The sequence below is a fragment of the Nematostella vectensis genome, chromosome 10 (assembly GCF_932526225.1).
Source record: "Nematostella vectensis chromosome 10, jaNemVect1.1, whole genome shotgun sequence".
Classification (NCBI taxonomy): domain Eukaryota; kingdom Metazoa; phylum Cnidaria; class Anthozoa; order Actiniaria; family Edwardsiidae; genus Nematostella; species Nematostella vectensis.
Window position 1 is genome coordinate 12,862,053 of NC_064043.1, and position 21,288 is coordinate 12,883,340.

General features: G+C 41.5%; 3 protein-coding genes across 3 annotated transcripts; 2 read left to right on the forward strand and 1 right to left on the reverse strand.

Moving 5' to 3' along the window:
* Positions 1–6,809: 6,809 nt before the first annotated feature.
* LOC116618380 lies at positions 6,810–18,676 on the reverse strand. The gene is made up of 5 exons (XM_048733695.1): positions 18,586–18,676; positions 15,747–18,456; positions 14,680–14,903; positions 11,421–11,567; positions 6,810–10,730 (listed from the first exon to the last, which is right to left on the reverse strand). The coding sequence occupies exon 2, from the start codon at positions 17,273–17,275 to the stop codon at positions 16,172–16,174; it is 1,104 nt and encodes a 367-aa protein (XP_048589652.1). The 5' UTR covers positions 17,276–18,456; positions 18,586–18,676; the 3' UTR covers positions 6,810–10,730; positions 11,421–11,567; positions 14,680–14,903; positions 15,747–16,171.
* On the forward strand, positions 7,874–8,953 carry LOC125573186 (zonadhesin-like). Its single transcript, XM_048733557.1, has 2 exons — positions 7,874–7,898; positions 8,406–8,953. The coding sequence occupies exons 1-2, from the start codon at positions 7,874–7,876 to the stop codon at positions 8,951–8,953; spliced, it is 573 nt and encodes a 190-aa protein (XP_048589514.1).
* LOC125573187 (zonadhesin-like) lies at positions 9,415–10,538 on the forward strand. Its single transcript, XM_048733558.1, has 2 exons — positions 9,415–9,627; positions 9,810–10,538. Exons 1-2 carry the CDS (start codon positions 9,415–9,417, stop codon positions 10,536–10,538), a joined length of 942 nt encoding a protein of 313 aa, XP_048589515.1.
* Positions 18,677–21,288: the final 2,612 nt, after the last annotated feature.

Below are 21,288 nucleotides of genomic sequence, written 5' to 3' on the forward strand. Positions count from 1 at the left end.
CAAATAAAGAAGGCGAAAGGCTGTCATTTCTAATTATGATACTAGTATTGTTACGCTATGTTTTGCCACGATCTGAAAAAGCAACCAAGAAAATTTAACCAAGGAAATGAAAAATCTTAATGGCAATAGCATAAAATATCATTTAATCGAATATCTGTGCTTATACTTCTGGCGTTTTATTATAGAATTACCTCCATAAAGACTGGTTTTCTTTAGGGGTCAACAGGCGCTTTGTAAGTGACTTTTTGAGTGTCAAAACAAAAAAATATCTTAGTAAAAATAAGCTCTTTTTGAGAGTGTGCGCGAGTTTGCTACACCCCAAAAGTCATGTGATTTCTTAGACAAGTCGCCAATTATGTGCTAGAAGGATGGTATGTTGACAAAAACGTGGCGTCCCTATTCCAAAGTGTACATAGAAGGCATACAAACAGCGCACTTGAGCCAACGTTCAAACAGAACCAATTAAACTTGAGCACAGTATAAAAAAAAGAGAACTTGCGTGGCTCACCTGTTGGACTTGATCACTCGTCACTATGAGGTCGGGCGCAGTCGTTTTCGCTCTTTTTGTTACAATCTACGGGATGGTCCCGCAATCTCGCGCTTACATGTCTGGGTCAGGACCATGGGGATATTCCATCTACAAGTTTGTGGCGTTTTGCAGAACTATGCCCGATTCTAGAAGTCAATCTAGGCTTGGTGTCAATTCAGAGATTGAATCCTTGGTAAGACTTGAAATACTGTCCAATCTTATCGAAAGCAATGAAATCGTGTGTGCCATTGGTGTACCCTTAGTGACGCTAAACGTAATTTTGACCAAGGCCGTAGCCAGGAAATGACAACGAGTGGGTTTATGGTATTTGCGACATGGGGCCATCTTTTCATTGCGAAAGCAGAGCGATTATATTCGATGGTTAACTAAAGTGTAATAACTATTTTTACAATGCTGAACATGAAATTATAAAACTTACGGATAACTAAAAATTATAACAAAAATGTTTTAGGTATGCCCATCAAAATATATCTAACCCCTTTTGCGTAATTCCCAGGTCATGGTATTAGTTTTGTCCGTGACATATAAGTGACATAACAGGATTTCCTCCAAGGTCTGCTAATAAGAATGAAATTCTTGTGCCTCTGTCTACCCTAAAAAAGCTAAATGTTTTTTTTTAGATTTGTAAACGTCAGGTGTTCCGTGCAAACGGCTGAGATATGTGTATTTCTGTTAGTCTTTTCTTTGCAATGGATTTTGCAAAAATGTCCAAGCCTAAAGAAATAGTGCTTTGGCCTTTCATTGATTCAATTAAAAGCCAGGTGATTCGATGTTATTCGTTGATATTAACATGACAACGCATAATAAGTGTACCTTGAATTTTTTAAGCACTATTGAAGCCACTAGTACCAATTGTTTGCTCAATGTATTTGCTATCTGCATTTCAACTGATACATTATACCCACAATATGGAAGCCTGCTGCGAAAAGTGATGCTTGAAAGCGTATAAATATATCTCATAGTCTAAAAAATTCCTTTAGGTTAAGAATATTAAAGCCTAGTGACCAGATATAAGAATGAGGATATTTAACTAGATTTCTGAAACTGTAGCTCTTTAAAGATTTGATTTATTTGCGCGGGTTGCAGCTCCACTAATCCATTAACGGCATGGGCATTAATGAATGAAAAAGAGGGCAAATATACGCCTTTTCAATTCAATAATCACTTTCATTTCAAATGGCAACTTCTAAGAATCTTTTATTTGTATAGCGTCAGACTTAATTGAATGTGTCTGTTTTCATTTGTAGTACCGACTCTGCAGAAAAACGAAGGAAAAGCTTTGTGAAAAAAATCCTGGATGGGGCAGAAGGGATGGTATCTGGCAAGAATGAAGAAAAGAAAGAAAATACTAGACTAATAAAACTCTCCGATTCTTGAATAAACCAAGAAAATATTCATGTAGAATATTGAAAGAATCATAATGAAATTCAAACAAATAAGGTTTACAGCCAACTCAATTATTCATCATGTTTTTAATCTATAAGCCCACGCACGAAGTTATGTGGGTTTTCGCATATATTTAGTGAGACCAAACAAATAGTTCGACCGCACCATTGTTCTTGCATTTCAAACTCGCACCATGCTTTGCGCGCGGTCAGACTTTCGGTGCTTATATTTTCCCATTTGATATGACTGTATTAAAATCAATAATGATTATTATCCGTAATGATTATTATCCGATTTTCTGACCCCAGAAAAGATACATACCTCTTCCCCCCCCCCCCCCCCCACCCCCCACCCCCCCCCCCCCCCCCCACAGTAGGAATTTTCTCAAAGCTTAAAATAGCGTGAAAAAAACTCGATACAACACCGTTACCCCTAAACATCCCCCCTCCCCAAATCTTTGGTTACTTAAATGTATTACATCGAGCGTCATACTTTTTAAGTGCACACCAGAGAAAACGCGATTAGGAAGTAAGGGGGGGGGGGGGGGGGGGAGGGTGCACGCAAAAATCCGCCATGTTTTCGTTATTCATGTAAGTCTGACAGTTAACGAAGGCTTGGACTCAGGTACGGCATAGGAAAAGAAATGATGATGGAATATAAACAGTTGCTTTTCTTTTTAAGAATTGTTATCCAGCCTTCAATTAGCGCCGTTAAGTTTCATCCTTTCTGAGTTACAGCATGTTTCGACTTTACATAGTGGTTGACATTATACTCTGTTTTTTGAGAGAGATTCTAAAGAAACGCCATCAGTTGTGAATTTTTTTCGTGCACTTTGGTCAACCTAGTGATTCGCGCGATTCTTGGAACCACCATTACACAATGCATACTGCAAAAATATTATATTTAATTTTACACAATTCAAAATTCACATTAATTCCTTAAAACTTTGACAACTTTCCTTGTTTACACACATTGTTTATTATTTATCTGCTTATTTTGTATTCGTGTCACCGTCGAATAGAGACTGGCGTAGAGCTTGTGTCGCGGAGCATACTACTTCTAACGCCTGAAGGACTTCTGCGTTGTTGGCTCCTTGATCAGCCTGATGGGAAAAGAAAAAGAATACAAACAAGCTGTATAGAGTGTGGTCGAATTCGCCAGGCAGTCCGACCTTTTTCCTCTCCCAAAGCTGTAGCAGGCTTCGGATATATTGAGGTGGGGGTGGGGGTGGTGGGGGGTGTGGCCGGAGGTGGTGGTGGGGGCAGGGGTGGGGGAGATTCAGAAACATTGAAAATATTGGGGGCACAACCACTCCCCCCTACATCAAAGATGTTGCGCTGCGTTTGTCAGTCGCGAAAGCGCTCCAATACCCTGACACTGGAACTTTGTTTACTGGGCAATATGTCATCATTTGTGTCGTTGACTTGATTTGAAATAGAATGTGGTCTTTTCCCATCACATTTTTGTGGCTTCTACCGTTTATACTTGCTAGGGGAAGTTACCAATTCCTTCAAGATGAACATTGTAAATTCCAGATCGGCTCTTCCGACTATCAATTCAATTCATTTATTTTATTTGGCACTTTTTTTTTCTTTGATTCACGGGCGTTTAACGCCCGTGAGCAACTACAAATACATTCATATTTTAGAAAAAAATTGGTTTTTAATTATATTCCATCGTACTTTGTAGTGATGTCATTATATACTCCTCATTACAAAGCACTTTTCCTTTTTTTTTTGTTCCCAAACAGGGGGTGCGAACCCCCCCCCCCCCCCCCCTCCCCCAATGGCCGAAGGTCCACTTTCGGTTCTCAATGGACGTGCTACTTGTAGACAAAACTATAATACATAAGCTAGATCACTCTGGTATGTAGCCAAATCCGACAATAAACGTCCCGTGGAGATACTGCCTTTGTTATTGGAAATCCGATGAAAGCATTTATTCGCTACGCCCACGAGTAGTAAACATCTGCGTGTTACTGTAAGAACTTAGAGATCAAGAGCCTACATGCTGGAAATTGGCATCCCTTTTTATAAGAGCCTAATCAGCCTGATGAGAGAAAATAATTATGTTCTTTTTGCTGTGAAGTTGATTGTGTAAATTGTTGTTATAACTTATGAGAATCCTATAAAACATAACTTGTGAAGACAATTTAACACAGGGTTACGTGCAATGCATACTGTAGTTAAATACAGCACACAGGGCGGACGTACAGCACAAAGAGATTGTTATTGTTAAAAAATGTTAGCAAGCATTCTTAGTAGCTGTTACTGTTTGGTGTGTATGAAAATCAGCTCTTCCCCAAAGGTCAAAAAGAATCAAAAGGACAAATTGCAATTATGGGGAAAGAATAGAGAGATGGTTTGAGGTTTCTGTGCTAGGTGCAAATTTGTAACGAATTATCATTTTTTCCTTCCCTCCTTTTTTCAATAAAAAATCTCAAAAGTCAAAGCAATTAATAATCAAAAGCTTGCGTCTTTTGGCTCTGATTTATAAAGGACGTTAGGAAGCAATCATATGCTATTACTTAAGCTATCAAAAATAATACGAAAAGATAAAACCCTCTTAGCAGTGTAAGTAGGAAATCACTATCACGTATTCACATGGAATTGACTAGTACAGACGACGCAGAGGGAAGCGCTTTCAAATATTGTAGGATCGTTACATATGAGACGACGAAGAAAATGTGGCCAATATTTATTTATCAAGTCTAACAGTTCACGATCATTACTTATTCCAAATTCCAAATTCGCGTGAGCATGGCTTATAATTTTCTATGCCTTTTATAATGGGGATATCGATTAAGATATCTTAGATGACGTCGTCGTCGTCATTACTGACAACAATTAGTCAATTAGTGGAATTTTATGATTTCCGATGAAGGAAGATGCCAACATGACGACTACGTAGATACTAAGAATTAGCTTATTCAATGTTTAGGTGCCATTTATTGTATCTCAGCTATGACGTTTGAAAACAATTATCTAATTATATAAGAACGATAACTTTGTCCTCAATTTGCATTGCCAGTAACCCCCCAAGAGACAAATAAAAATTTGAACGCTAAACTCTCATCCAATTCTAGCGGCGTACACCTTTCCTTACCTGTGTTTTTAGAACCGTTCTCTTTTTGCCATGCCTTCTTGTCCACGGCCCAGTGTATCCCTGTCCTTCTTGGGTGAGACCGAGGACGATTAGAGCACACAAAAGCCCAGCTAGCACAAACTTGTTCATGTCGGCGGATGATGTGGTCTGAGAGTGACCCGCTCTATGCATTGGTGTTGGTATATAAGCCTTAGCTCTTCGCGTAGGGGGCCTATCTTAGCCACCTGCCTACCCTGCGCGCGGAAACGTGATAACCCAAGTGGGTCCTTACAGAACACTACACAAAAACGGCTCTTGTTTGCTTGCAAATCTCAAAGGAGTTAGGGCGCTTCCGAGAAGAGCTTCTTAGTAATCGACTCTAGGTCCTTGGAAGGGGATGTGTAGACCAAGCAAGTGACGGAAGGGCTCTAGGTTCTCGCTAAACGCCAAATCGTCCGTTTGCCGTGACGCACGAAGCAATTCGATTCCTTATAGTAACAGATCAATGAACATGTATTTTCCATGACACGATTTATGGTGTGACCTACTCAATGCTATCCGTCCAACCGGCGCTTTGCACCCCAGATTTATAAACTCATAAAAACGTGGGAATCAATTCTGTTGTTAGACTCCAAATCCTTGGGAATAAATAGCTTAGGAAGGCGCCTTATACTGGTGCAATCATTGCGACAACCAAAGCTTCCATTCAGATATTGTAGTTTAAAAAAATGGAATCTTTTCTAACGCGTGTGTTCGCTAAGCCACACTTCGCCTGCCTTTGTTCTCATAGCAACGGCCATTTGACCGAAGGTATACTTTTGTAAGACGATCACTGCTAGAGCGGGTCCTTCATCCATTCTGTAGGGCTTGTAACCATTTTAAAACCCACAGAAAAGCATCCTTTCTCATGAATTATTTAAATCATTTTACAGACAGAAATTAATAATAAAGATTAAATACATTGGGGTTCGTTTTGAAAATACCTAGTCCTTTAAAATGATAGTGTGTATTTTATATTGAAAGTAACTTTGTTTAATTTTTGGGGGCTTTGATATGAGTAAATATCATCACTGCCATGTACGGACAACAAATTGTTGCTTCGCCTATATTATCCCTCTAAACAAGACTCTTGTATAAGCCATTCAAAGCAAATAGTACTTCTAAAAAGGACCGGAAACTTATCGCCCACTTTAAACGGAGTAATTATTTACTCAAAAAGCAAGTATTGCTCAATTCCGAACCCCATTGAGCTTGGTTTTAGAGTTTAACCATACTTTTGCTACGATGATCAATCATTTTAGCGAGATCGCTGTAAAATTGCCGCATTCAAACACGCCCACTGTTTCGAGCGGTTAGCAGCAAGTATTTATTCCAATCTTTTTTATCAGCGAAGAATATCGCTATAAAATTTTGCTCTCCTGATAAAATTGCTTTGGGAAATTTGATGTGCAACTATCGCAAGATATTCAAAGTAAGATCGACAGAGGTAGGGATATTTGCACAAGGAAATTATAAATCAACCAGGAAAGAATGAATAATATATGTTTTAAAAAGACAGACGATGGAACCACTTGGAGATGCTGTTCTTTAAACCACTTTCTTATCATCTCGCTTCCCATTTATTATCACTTTTCCTACTTTTTTAGAAAAAATATATTTCACAGTAGTCTTATTTCTACCATCAAATAATGTGCGTAGGGGGAGGGGGGGGGGGGGAGAGTGGTTTCGAGGGGATACCTGGTTTTGACTTGGAGCACCGCTTAAGATGAATACAAACTGTTTAAAAATGTACAATTTTTTCGAGCAATTTATATTTTATCAATTGATTTATACATGTAAGGTTTGATATATATTTAAGGTACATTTAAAAAGCGCGTTGATGTGAAAAATAAAGGAAAGCCCAGGAAAGTGCCCCTCTCCTATCCTGTCCCTCCTAGATGGCAATTATGTGATAACATTTCGAACTAACAATTTGACAACAAAGTTATATAATTCATTTACCGAATTCAATCGAAAATGATTCTTGCAAATCTATTTACCGAATTCAATCGAAATATCTTTTCCAGCCGATTGAAATGGATACTTTCTCATATTTGTTATTTTTGGGGGAGAATGGTGACTGGCAGAGAAGCTAAATGCTGTGGCGTGTGAGATGGAAAAAAAGACAAGGTGAAGAGGTTAAAGTGGCATTGTTTGCGAATGATATCTAAAGCAGACTCCCTGTCTGTTTCGCGAGCTATCTACATCGTGTGTTTGCTCTTTTGTGTTGTTAGAAAGAGATATAAAGTAAAGAGCGGAAAAGGGCGTGGGCAAATTTTCAAGTTTACCTCCTTAACATAATTCTTCTTACCGATAAAAAGTTTGCGTAATGTGTGATGTAAAGTATTATTTGAACCTGTAATCATAATTACGATCACTGAAGGCGCAACAGATGTGTGACCCTAGAGGAACATGCAATTACTTTTTTAATTTTACACTATTCTGTACAAAAAAAGAGAAATGAAATGAAAAGAAAAAAGCTTCCCCAATCTCGCAGCTCGCCGAAGCATGCTTTCGCGTGTATGGAGCCTCTGTACACGAAAAACTGGGAAAAAGAAGACCAGAAGCTGGGCGGATGTATAAATCAATCAAAACCTTGCAAACAAAGGAGACAAACACTCAATAAGAAGTGGAATAATAATGCTCCCATTAAATCCATGAGTGGCATTAATGCGAATAAGCGCCTAAGTCCCTCCTCTGCACTCGTTGTAACCCTTCTAAGAAAGTGTGTTATTATCCCTTTGATATCCTCATGGGTCTGCTCCAGATCCATTCATTGTTTTCTCGATTCCTTACTTTCTCGCAACTTGAACAATGGACAATGAATTAGGAAGGCGAGGTAAAAGCGGACGATATAAGAGATGGAAAGATGCCTGCAAATCAGCTAATTTGGCTTACGTTTAGGGCAAACGTAGCCTGATTTTCAGCCGTCTCACTCCAACCCCAGGACCCAGGCCCCGGCCGAACATTAGGCTAGTGCGAAAGCCGTTTGTTTTATGTGCTGTTCAAATGCAAATTACATGCAAATGAACGATGTCGATTATGTTTCATATTAATTTTAAAACATTTGAATTTGAAACGGCACATGGCGTTTACCTGTCCTAGAACTAAGTCTCCCTATAGTTTGTAGACGTCTATTAGCGTGACCATAGTCCATAGAAGGAGGCTTGATTGCATAATAAGAACCTTGACACCCCCTCCCCCTTATCCGGCATTGATGATTCGCAAGGGAGTTCACAGAAATGACGCAAAAGCCGTCGCTAATGGCGCTAATGTGCTACTGTACCCACTAATGGTGCTACTGTACCCTCTAATGGTACTACTGTACCCTCTAATGGTGCTACAGTACCCTCTAATGGTGCTACTGTACCCTCTAATGGTACTACTGTACCCTATAATGGTACTACTGTACCCTATAATGGTACTACTGTACCCTCTAATGGTGCTACTGTACCCCCTAATGGTGCTACTGTACCCACTAATGGTGCTACTGTACCCTCTAATGGTGCTACTGTACCCTATAATGGTGCTACTGTACACTCTAATGGTACTACTGTACCCTCTAATGGTACTACTGTACCCTATAATGGTCCTACTGTACCCTCTAATGGTACTACTGTACCCTCTAATGGTACTACTGTACCCTATAATGGTCCTACTGTACCCTCTAATGGTGCTACTGTACCCCCTAATGGTGCTACTGTACCCTCTAATGGTACTACTGTACCCTCTAATGGTACTACTGTACCCTCTAATGGTACTACTGTACCCCCTAATGGTGCTACTGTACCCTCTAATGGTACTACTGTACCCTTTAATGGTACTACTGTACCCTCTAATGGTCCTACTGTACCCTCTAATGGTGCTACTGTACGAGTGGACTGTACCCTCTAATGGTACTACTGCACCCTCTAATGGTACTACTGTACCCTATAATGGTACTACTGTACCCTCTAATGGTACTATTGTACCCTATAATGGTGCTACTGTACCCTATAATGGTACTACTGCACCCTCTAATGGTCCTACTGTACCCTCTAATGGTACTACTGTACCCCCTAATGGTGCTACTGTACCCTCTAATGGTACTACTGTACCCTCTAATGGTACTACTGTACCCTCTAATGGTACTACTGTACCCTATAATGGTACTACTGTACCCTATAATGGTACTACTGTACCCTATAATGGTACTACTGTACCCTCTAATGGTGCTACAGTACCCTCTAATGGTCCTACTGTACCCTCTAATGGTACTACTGTACCCACTAATGGTGCTACTGTACCCCCTAATGGTGCTACTGTACCCTCTAATGGTACTACTGTACCCTCTAATGGTCCTACTGTACCCTCTAATGGTGCTACTGTACGAGTGGACTGTACCCTCTAATGGTGCTACTGTACCCTATAATGGTACTACTGTACCCTCTAATGGTACTATTGTACCCTATAATGGTGCTACTGTACCCTATAATGGTACTACTGCACCCTCTAATGGTCCTACTGTACCCTCTAATGGTACTACTGTACCCTCTAATGGTACTATTGTACCCTCTAATGGTGCTACTGTACCCTATAATGGTACTACTGTACCCTATAATGGTACTACTGTACCCTCTAATGGTACTATTGTACCCTATAATGGTACTACTGTACCCTCTAATGGTGCTACTGTACCCTCTAATGGTACTACTGTACCCTATAATGGTGCTACTGTACCCTCTAATGGTGCTACTGTCCCCTCTAATAGTACGCTTTCCCCTCTAATGGTGCTACTGTACCCTCTAATGGTACTACTGTACCCTCTAATGGTGCTACTGTACGCTCTAATGGTACTACTGTACCCTATAATGGTGCTACTGTACCCTATAATGGTACTACTGTACCCTCTAATGGTCCTACTGTACCCTCTAATGGTGCTACTGTACCCTCTAATGGTACTACTGTACCCTCTAATGGTCCTACTGTACCCTCTAATGGTACTACTGCACCCTCTAATGGTACTACTGTACCCTCTAATGGTACTACTGTACCCTCTAATGGTGCTACTGTACCCTCTAATGGTACTACTGTACCCTCTAATGGTACTACTGTACCCTCTAATGGTGCTACTGTACCCTCTAATGGTACTACTGCACCCTCTAATGGTACTACTGTACCCTCTAATGGTCCTACTGTACCCTCTAATGGTGCTACTGTACCCTCTAATGGTACTACTGTACCCTCTAATGGTGCTACTGTACCCTCTAATGGTGCTACTGTACCCTCTAATGGTCCTACTGTAACCTCTAATGGTACTACTGTACCCTCTAATGGTACTACTGTACCCTCTAATGGTGCTACTGTACCCTCTAATGGTCCTACTGTAACCTCTAATGGTACTACTGTACCCTCTAATGATACTACTGTACCCTCTAATGGTACTACTGTACCCTCTAATGGTACTCTTTCCCCTCTATTGGTCTCCTGTACGCTCTAATGGTGCTACAGAAGTATCTATAGAACGTTTTTCAGATGATGTTTTTTAAGTGTAAAACTAACATCTGTTCATCTCCACCCTCATAGCAATAGCGTTGTGCCACGCCTTCACCACTATGCGGACAACCTGATGATAAGGTACACTTATCATGTGGGACACTGTGGTGTTGCTGTCTGTATTCCCATCATAATCCTGAAAGATAATTGTGTTCCTTTTATGACCGAGGCAAGAGACAAGACAGAAAACCCTTTCACATGAACATGCGCACTGCAAAGAGAAGCAACGATTTAGTATTTGACCGTCAATCCCTTGCATTCGGTCAAATAAGGTTGAACTCGAGAGTTCATGTTGTAAGCCTTAAAAAACCATCTGAATGTTTTTAAGGACAAATAAACAAGAATTCTTAAACGTTTAAAACCTGGATTTGTTTCTGTTAACGCTTATATCATCATATTAGCATTATATTAAGGAGCTAGTTACACAGGTATTGTTGAGTTTATTAGACTTGGGAAATAAGTTTAATATTCTTTGTCAATAAATTCTAAAACTGCTGTTGAAAAACTATAGGAGATCAGAAGTAAAGATGTTCTAACAAAAGCGTTAATAGAAAGGAAATATTCAGGAATATGCTATAAATTGCATTATTAAGTACTTTGGCTCTTGATTTTTGTGGTGCGGCCGTTGACCTAATGCGCGGCTTGTCAACATCTTTCCAAAGACTTTGCAGTTTTGATTCAAAGGGGGCCTTATTCGAGTAAAAGCGTTAGTAAGACTCGCGTCCTGTTTGGCTAGACGTGGAGCTGCTGTTTCCCATGGTGTAAGAAAGACACCTTATTTATATGGTCCCTTACCTGATATACCTCCCAATATATGGTCCCATACCTGATATACATCCCAATCAGTATCGCCCGCGTTTTTCAGGGACATCAGCCCATATCGTGTTACCCACTCGTTTGGGGGATGCCCTTGAGTCGCGATCTTATCAACAAATTTTCGCTCGTTGAAATCGACTTGGAAATACTCGCCCACCTGTTTCAAAGACCGAATGTTATCAGGCAGTGAACAATGTATCCGCTTATAATAATCCTAAAATATATTTCCACCAATACTACTATCCTTGACAAACTATAATCAATCAAACAACAAATTTATAAAGATAAAATTACATAATCTGGAATTAATGTAAAAGAAGGAAAATATATAGAAAATACAGTCAGTCTTGACACTATGAACAGGCATGAACATCATGGACAGTCATGTCACTATGAACAGGCATGAACATCATGGACAGTCATGCCACTATGAACAGGCATGAACATCATGGACAGTCATGACACTATGAACAGGCATGAACATCATGGACAGTCATGACACTATGCACAGGCATGAACACCATAGACAGTCATGACACTATGAACAGGCATGAACACCATGGACAGTCGTCACACTATGCACAGGCATGAACACCATAGACAGTCATGACACTATGAACAGGCATGAACACCATGGACAGTCATCACACTATGAACAGGCATGAACACCATGGGCAGTCATGACACTATGAACAGGCATGAACACCATGGACAGCCATGAACAGGCATGAACACCATGGACAGTCATGACACTATGAACAGGCATGAACACCATGGACAGTCATGACACTATAAACAGGCATAAACATCATGGACAGTCATCACACTATGAACAGGCATGAACACCATGGGCAGTCATGACACTATGAACAGGCGTGAACGTCATGGACAGTCATGACACTATGAACAGGCATGAACACCATGGACAGTCATGACACTATGAACAGGCATGAACACCATGGACAGTCATGACACTATGAACAGGCATGAACACCATGGACAGTCTTGACACTATGAACAGGCATGAACATCATGGACAGTCATGACACTATGAACAGGCATGAACACCATGGACAGTCATGACAATCTGAACAGGCATGAACACCATGGACAGTCATGACACTATGAACAGGCATGAACACCATGGACAGTCTTGACACTATGAACAGGCATGAACACCATGGACAGTCATGACACTATGAACAGGCATGAACACCATGGACAGTCATGACAATCTGAACAGGCATGAACACCATGGACAGTCTTGACACTATGAACAGGCATGAGCATCATGGACAGTCATGACACTATGAACAGGCATGAACACCATGGACAGTCATGACAATCTGAACAGGCATGAACACCATGGACAGTCATGACAATCTGAACAGGCATGAACACCATGGACAGTCATCACACTATGAACAGGCATGAACACCATGGACATTCATGACACTATGAACACCTTGGACAGTCATGAAAATATGAACACCATGGACAGTCATGCCACTATGAACAGGCATGAACACCATGGACAGTCATGACACTATGAACAGGCATGAACACCATGGACAGTCATGACACTATGAACAGGCATGAACACCATGGACAGTCATGACACTATGAACAGGCATGAACATCATGGACAGTCATGACACTATGAACAGGCATGAACACCATGGACAGTCGTCACACTATGCACAGGCATGAACACCATAGACAGTCATGACACTATGAACAGGCATGAACACCATGGACAGTCATCACACTATGAACAGGCATGAACACCATGGGCAGTCATGACACTATGAACAGGCGTGAACGTCATGGACAGTCATGACACTATGAACAGGCATGAACACCATGGACAGTCATGACACTATGAACAGGCATGAACACCATGGACAGTCATGACACTATGAACAGGCATGAACACCATGGACAGTCTTGACACTATGAACAGGCATGAACATCATGGACAGTCATGACACTATGAACAGGCATGAACACCATGGACAGTCATGACAATCTGAACAGGCATGAACACCATGGACAGTCATGACACTATGAACAGGCATGAACACCATGGACAGTCTTGACACTATGAACAGGCATGAACACCATGGACAGTCATGACACTATGAACAGGCATGAACACCATGGACAGTCATGACAATCTGAACAGGCATGAACACCATGGACAGTCTTGACACTATGAACAGGCATGAACATCATGGACAGTCATGACACTATGAACAGGCATGAACACCATGGACAGTCATGACAATCTGAACAGGCATGAACACCATGGACAGTCATGACAATCTGAACAGGCATGAACACCATGGACAGTCATCACACTATGAACAGGCATGAACACCATGGACATTCATGACACTATGAACACCTTGGACAGTCATGAAAATATGAACACCATGGACAGTCATGCCACTATGAACAGGCATGAACACCATGGACAGTCATGACACTATGAACAGGCATGAACACCATGGACAGTCATGACACTATGAACAGGCATGAACACCATGGACAGTCATGACACTATGAACAGGCATGAACATCATGGACAGTCATGACACTATGAACAGGCATGAACACCATGGACAGTCGTCACACTATGCACAGGCATGAACACCATAGACAGTCATGACACTATGAACAGGCATGAACACCATGGACAGTCATGACACTGTGAACAGGCATGAACACCATGGACAGTCATGACACTATGAACAGGCATGAACACCATGGACAGTCATGACAATCTGAACAGGCATGAACACCATGGACAGTCATGCCACTATGAACAGGCATGAACACCATGGACAGTCATCACACTATGAACAGGCATGAACACCATGGACAGTCATTACACTATGAACAGGCATGAACACCATGGACAGCCATGAACAGGCATGAACACCATGGACAGTCATGACACTATGAACAGGCATGAACACCATGGACAGTCATGACACTATAAACAGGCATAAACATCATGGACAGTCATCACACTATGAACAGGCATCTTTTGTCTCTTTACGGTTTCAGTAAACTGGTGACAATGCGGCTTTAATAAACACCAACAACACAAAACAAAGGAATACTACTAACAATTACAGAAACAACAGTGTCAGGCCCGTCTCAGGATTTTTCTTGAGGGTGGGGGGGATAGCGAAATCCAAAAAAGTGGACTTAATTTTTCCGCCTGGTACGGGCCTGAGTATTTACCGTGTGTTGTTATATACCTGGTTGATAGCAGGTTTCCAGCAGCTAGGGTTATTAAGTCTTCCATTCGCTGCTACAAATTCACCATCCTCAGACGAAGCGGTGATCGAAGAGTCGGGAATTTTGGAAGTCTCTATTCCATATGGATGACATATGGCTAAAATAAAGTAGAGTCTCGATGGTTTTACTGGCACTCTTTTAAGGTTAAAACATCAGGGCCGCATACTTCCGGGCTCATATGAATCTAGAATTGTAAGCGAGTGCGTAGTCGAAAACAAGTACAGTAGAACCTCGATATAGCGACGTGCAAAAGGACTGGGAAAATATGTTCGTTATATCGAGGGTTCGTTATATCGAAGTTCTGTTCCATACATTTTAATGTAATTTTGGTCGGGCTGAAGGAAATTGTTCGTTATACCGAGGACTTCGTTATATAGGGGCTCGTTACATTGAGGTATCACAATACAAGGCATAAGTGCTAAGCCGCAAAATGTAATATCTTATCTTTCAACGCAAAATGTAATCTTAACGTGAAATGTAATATATTTTTCAAGTAAAATGCTATTAAATGTTTAACACTAATCTACACGTGACGTTTAGCTAAAAGTTCTACTAGGATGTTTTACTGTAAGGAAGAAGACGGATGTTAACGTTAAGCACAAACTGGAAGAAATGTTTTCATCAAAGAGAGGCGTGGAGGCTTGAAAGTTGTAACCAAACCCGGCGCATCTTAGTTGGAAAACAGGTCTATTGCAGTCTTAAAAAGAATACAAAAGGAATTTTGCGCTTTGTGTCTAGACATCTATTACCTATTTCAATAATAGTGGCGGCCTCGTCCGCAGTTGTTTTGCATATTGCAACTAGTGTACAATCAACCATGTAAGACAATATACATTTCGCGTAAAACAGTCATTTACAATTCGAGTTGAAAAATATCATTACGATTTGCGTTTTTCCGCGTAACAGGACCTATGGGGTAACTCATATAATTTGTAACTTAAATTTTTTACTTGATCTAATGTATTCATTTTCACAATAAATATAATTTTAATTCATTACGAAACAAAACTTGTATTATATTACTTACTTCTACAGAGCCTCCCCTCGTATGGACTCTCGCACGTACAGATGTAGTTTGTGGTGTTACCTTGGCATGTACCGTTATTATAGCAGGGATTGCTGTAATCGCAAAATTCTCGTTCTAATAGTAAAACCAGAAAACATAATCGTAAGAAATCTTGCGAAAGATATGGAAAATTCAAATCAGTATTCCAAGACAGTGGTGAAACATGATACAATTAACGGCAAAACAAAACACATGAGAAATCTGAAATATGCCAAAATATATGTCAATTCCTCAACCCAACATAAACCACTGACACTGTTTTGTGTTTGGCATAAGAGAAGTTTATTATAAAATCACTACAAACTGATAAATGAAAAACTAAAATAATAATAATAAACCTCTCTGCCACCAAACCACCGGCCAAACAACAAAACAGTGCAGAAGGCCTAACTACTGGCCTGAATGGAAGCACGTAGCTGGGAAGCAAGCGCCAATTTTGATTGATTACTAAATTCTAAATACAATTTGTAAGAGTCACTAGCCCAATCACCATACAACTGTATCAATTCCCCTGGTACTCCGTGGTTAAACGCCCAAGAGGCACAGCCGCGTCGAAATGAGTGACCCCGATATGAGTCAGCATGAGCAACCCCCACTGAGCAAAGCGCCAGACGAAATTCGGTAACAAAACGGGACTTCGTCAAAGCAAACGGGCCTGAATGACCAAGCAATAAAAACAGCGGTTTGCGTGCAGAAGCGGGTACCAGGCGAATCATGTTGTTATAGGCAGCGACCGGACATAATAACGAGCCTGGAATACGTAACAGAGAAATGTGTAATCGACGCTGACCGAACTGAATAGTTTTTGTATGCTTAAACGTGACGATAAGCCTGTGTTCGTTACACAAAACATCACCCCGTGTGAGATCGCGGGTAGGATTAAATGCCTTAATAGAACGCGGTACGATATTAGCTATACGCGCCATAAGAAAAAATGCAAAGAGAAATGCGCAATACAATGTAGAAGAGTTAGCATCATGTTGAAAATCTACTGTTCGCGCAACTAGCAATAAAAGGCTAGGAGTTACCGGTGGAGCCCTCTGAGGTACATGTGGTATCCTACGGGGAACTCCCCGCAGGGCTAGGGATAAACTAAAATCCTTAGTAAATGCATAGTCATAACCGGCAAAAAGATGTAATAACTTGACCCCACTTAAATAATTACGAATCGAAGGTGGTGCAATCGAACGACTTAAAAACTGTACATAAAGACAGACCGTATCTATGTCTGCTGGTAATGGAGTCAAGTCAAAATATAAGCAAAATAGAAAAAAGGCCTTAAATTGAGTCTTTAAATTACTATATGTCCCTGTGCTATAAGCAGCTTGTAATGTCTGTCGTAGATCCTTTTGCAGAGAGGCCAAAGCCGAGGAATCCAAGTAAACGGTAATCGCCGGGATCCACAGGAAACTGCCTATACGCCTGCCGCAGATCCCTCTTATAGAGAAAACAACCCGGGCCAAACTGCACGATCGCTTCCACAATGTCATCTATAGTGGGATAACAAGTCACGAACGGATCTCCCAGAAAACTATCACACGGAATACCATCATTTACTGAACCGCCCTTAGGCCAGCTCAAGTCCACAATTACCCTACGTTCTTCAGAATCTCGCTTGGGAACCGTGTTCAACGGTGAAGTAACAAATCCACCCCCGAAGGGAGGATCCGTAAACGGCCCAGCGACACGACCAAGCGAGACTTCACGTTGTAAATGCTCTGAAACTTGAGTCGCAAAATTGAGCGCACCCCGGTGAGTGCGAGCATCAAAAATAGGAACAGTATCGCCAGTGAAACCCACCGGCCAACCAAACTCCAGGAAATCACAAATCATTTGGTCGTCATAATCATACAACAAAGTCCTCCAAGTATTGATCTTTAGGGAACTTGGAACGGGCAGGCGAGAAACCACAAAGTTCGGGCGGCCAGAACGAAAAACTAACTCATGTGCGTACAAATAAAAATCATTCGCCTGCTGAGAGTCACGAGGAAAGGCCGTGGAAAAACCACGACAGTCTAGAACACCAGCCTCCACCGGCTGAGGAAAACACACATCATGAATATAATCAGCGCCCGTGGAAAAGCCACGACAGTCAGGAACTGCAGCCTTTAGCGGCTGGGAGCAAGCATCAGCATTCAAAGCACAAAACGACATATCCGGAAATGAAGCAACAGTAACGGAAGGAACGCCCCCAATGTCTTGACCAAGGGCGAAGTTTATCAGTTTTTTTATTCCCCTGAAAGCGGACAATCAGATGAATCCTCTCTATGCGATTCCTGTTTTCTCGATTGTACCCAACAAGCCGCACAAATATGTTTTACCCATTTACGTTCGCCTCGGACGTAACCATAATGATCCTTGGTATGAATGCACTTCTCGCGTTGATAATCTCTACAAAACAATGTCGGCCCTGAACTGTAAGACTGCTTTTTCGGCGGTGAAAGTAGCTGACCATGGAGGGTTCTGCTTTCGAGGTGGGAAAAGGAATCACCCCACTTCAATAAGCCACGTTCGATTTCAAGCAAAACCGCTCCATGGAAGGCAAGCACCGCCTCCCATTCGTATAGCTGTGCGTGGTACATCAGCGTTACCAAATGTTTGTGTCGTTCGGCGCGCTCGAACGAACTGATCTCTCATAATTGTAGAATCTGTGCATACCCCGCCACGAATTCTGCCATGGTAAGACGTTCGTGAGTAATCTCCTGACTAGCACGAGTCAAGGAAAGAAAACGTTGCGGCCACAACTGTTTAACTACAACTTCTGAAGTTGGACGGTCTTCCTTGCCAGACTTCAACTTACCAGCTTTATTTGGCTTCCGTAACGGAGAGGAAGCCAGCGCACCCATATCAGCTTCCTCATCGGACTCACTGGATGCAATGGGCAGAACATGGGCCACACGTCGATCCGCCGCGTCGGCCAAGTCATCCATGGCTCTAAGCTCGGGCAAAGTAACCGTCGTCGCACGGCGCGGCGATACATCTTTAGGAGATCGCGACGACGAAGCAACGTCGGAGGGCGGCAAGGAATGGGACTGACGACTGCTAGCATGATCGGCCTTCAAACTTTGAACCTCGGCCGTGAGAGTTTGAACAGCGGCGGCGAGCGAATTCAACAGTTCGTCGTTCCGTGTAGTAGAATTGCCCCGAATTTCGGGAACGCCCCCAGGACCGTCACAATGTTTCCCTGGCACGCCAAAATCATGATCATTTACTGGCTTCTTGCAGCCTGGACATTTCTTTTCTCGCGGCATCGTAACAGTGGAAAATATGAGCTTGATATATAAACGTTGAAAAGAACAAAGAATTATAGAGTGAAGCTGTGAACGTGTTCTCGCAATCAAGACTAGAGATAACTGAAATACAATATGCTGGCTTGAGCAATTAATCCCTTTAAGCTAGGTGCCCAAAGGGGGGTAAATTATGCACAGTTTAGATTTGTATCCCAGGACATGGGTGGCCGCCAAAAAGTGGGTCATTTCCTAGTTATTAATCTTCAAATACTATTCTTTTTCCATATGATGCCGATGACTGCGCACCCCCACCCTCCCTCCCCCTCAGCCAATCCTAGGTACGGGCGCCTGACACTAGTTTTAATAACGCTTCAAGCATCTCATGTGTTTCAAAAAAAGTATAACATACCTATTTCACATCTCTCTCCAGAAACTTTATCGGGACAGATGCAGTTGCCGATGTTAGCGGCATAGTTGGGTTTGCATTCTCCTCCATTCAAGCAGTTCTTATCCACGCATGGATTCTGAAAATAGAGGCAATCACAATCAACTCAATATATGATGCCACGACTACAAGAAACCCTTTTCCTTCTCTTTTAGGCGCGTGTGTTAATAAGACTGTTAATTTTATGTTTGAATCTGGATAGAAAAAGTTTCTAGATGGATATAGTGACCTATTGTCAGAGCTAAGGATGCCGATTTGATGTCTTAATTGATCCGTGGTCAGTGAATTACTACTCTGGACCCAACCATGCGTTTTTCTCTAGACACTCGCACGCCCTGTTTTTTTTTTTTTTTTTTTTTTTTTTCAATGATGCAATTGATGCAACCACAAATTCCACTTAACAACCAAAAGAGACACAGAATAAAACGAAAAAACAAGCAAGACTTAGCAAGATGGTCGACAACAAAGATTGCTTGTAGATGATTAGATCGTTTGCTATTACCCTCCCGTCTTTGGGTCGCTTTTCGTTACCCACACACATCATTTTCTGGCGTAGCTAGAACTATTCTAATCAGAGGTACTCTCTTATTTAATAAAAGAGCTGCAACAGAATTGTCTATGACATGTAATTTCTTTGAGAGACAGATAATCTATTTTAAAAGTTCCATTCATTTTTACATACCTCATACACTAATGGTGCGCGTTAGCTGCTACGACTTTAATATTCACAAAACGGATACTTTACTCGATTTACTCACATAAACGTTAAAGAAATGGAAATCCAGGCTGTCTTGGAAACTGGCAGCGTCCCTGAATCGATCAGTGTCTAGCACCTCGCATGTAAAGTTGCCGTCTGCATTTTGTCTGGCAGCAAAATTAAACGAAAAACTGGATGCATTCATCAAGCAGTGGATCGCACATTCGCTTGGTTGCTTCAACGAAAACACTGTCTTATTTGCCGTGTTCAAGTAACGAAAAAGGTGGAGCTTGAATCTCGCAAATGACAGCCCTCCAATTGTTAGATTCCGGTGAATACTTGCATTCGTGACAATGATTTCAGCGGAAACATTTGAATGGTGACAAAGGCACAGGATCGATAGGGTGGTAAGGGAAAGCATCGAGGAGCACGCCATGATGTGGGTGATGCTGAGACGGTGCTTTTCTAGGTAGATCTGATTATAAATGGGGGGATTCTGAGGATTAAACAGCAGAATTCCAGCAAAGAGACCCATTGCGCTAACTATTACTTAAGAGATAAGATATTATTTGCGTGCCTTCGTGTTTTTGTTTTGTTTTGTTTTGTTGAAAAACGAGGTGTTTTTGTTTGGGAGAATACGAAGGCAGATCAGTGGAGCAGGAGACCGCAGGTCGAGTGCTTCACATCTGCTCCAGAATTCCCCAAACAAACACCGAGGTTTTCAAAACTCAATGAAGGCACAAAAAATGTTTTATTTCTTTTATAAAATTATTTCTAATGCTTCCCAAAGGAAAAAAAACTCTACAACAGCGCGCGCTCATGGCGTCATTTCAGTACACGTCAGCGCTACAGAGTAAACAGTTACAAAAACTGAAAAACTGGCTTAAAATTCCAAGCAATATTCACTTCATCGTTTGGTGGTTCATCTATTCGCAATTTCCTATTTACAGGGTTGTTGCCTGATCATACACGATTTCCCCTTACACAATATTATGCTGCGTCATCTCATGACCTTCATCATGTAATGAAAGTGACCAATCCCACCAATCAGGGCGCCCGTACTATCTCAATTATTTTATAAATTACACGCGGCAGTTTAATTGATAACAGGTAAAGGCGCAAATTTGAAGA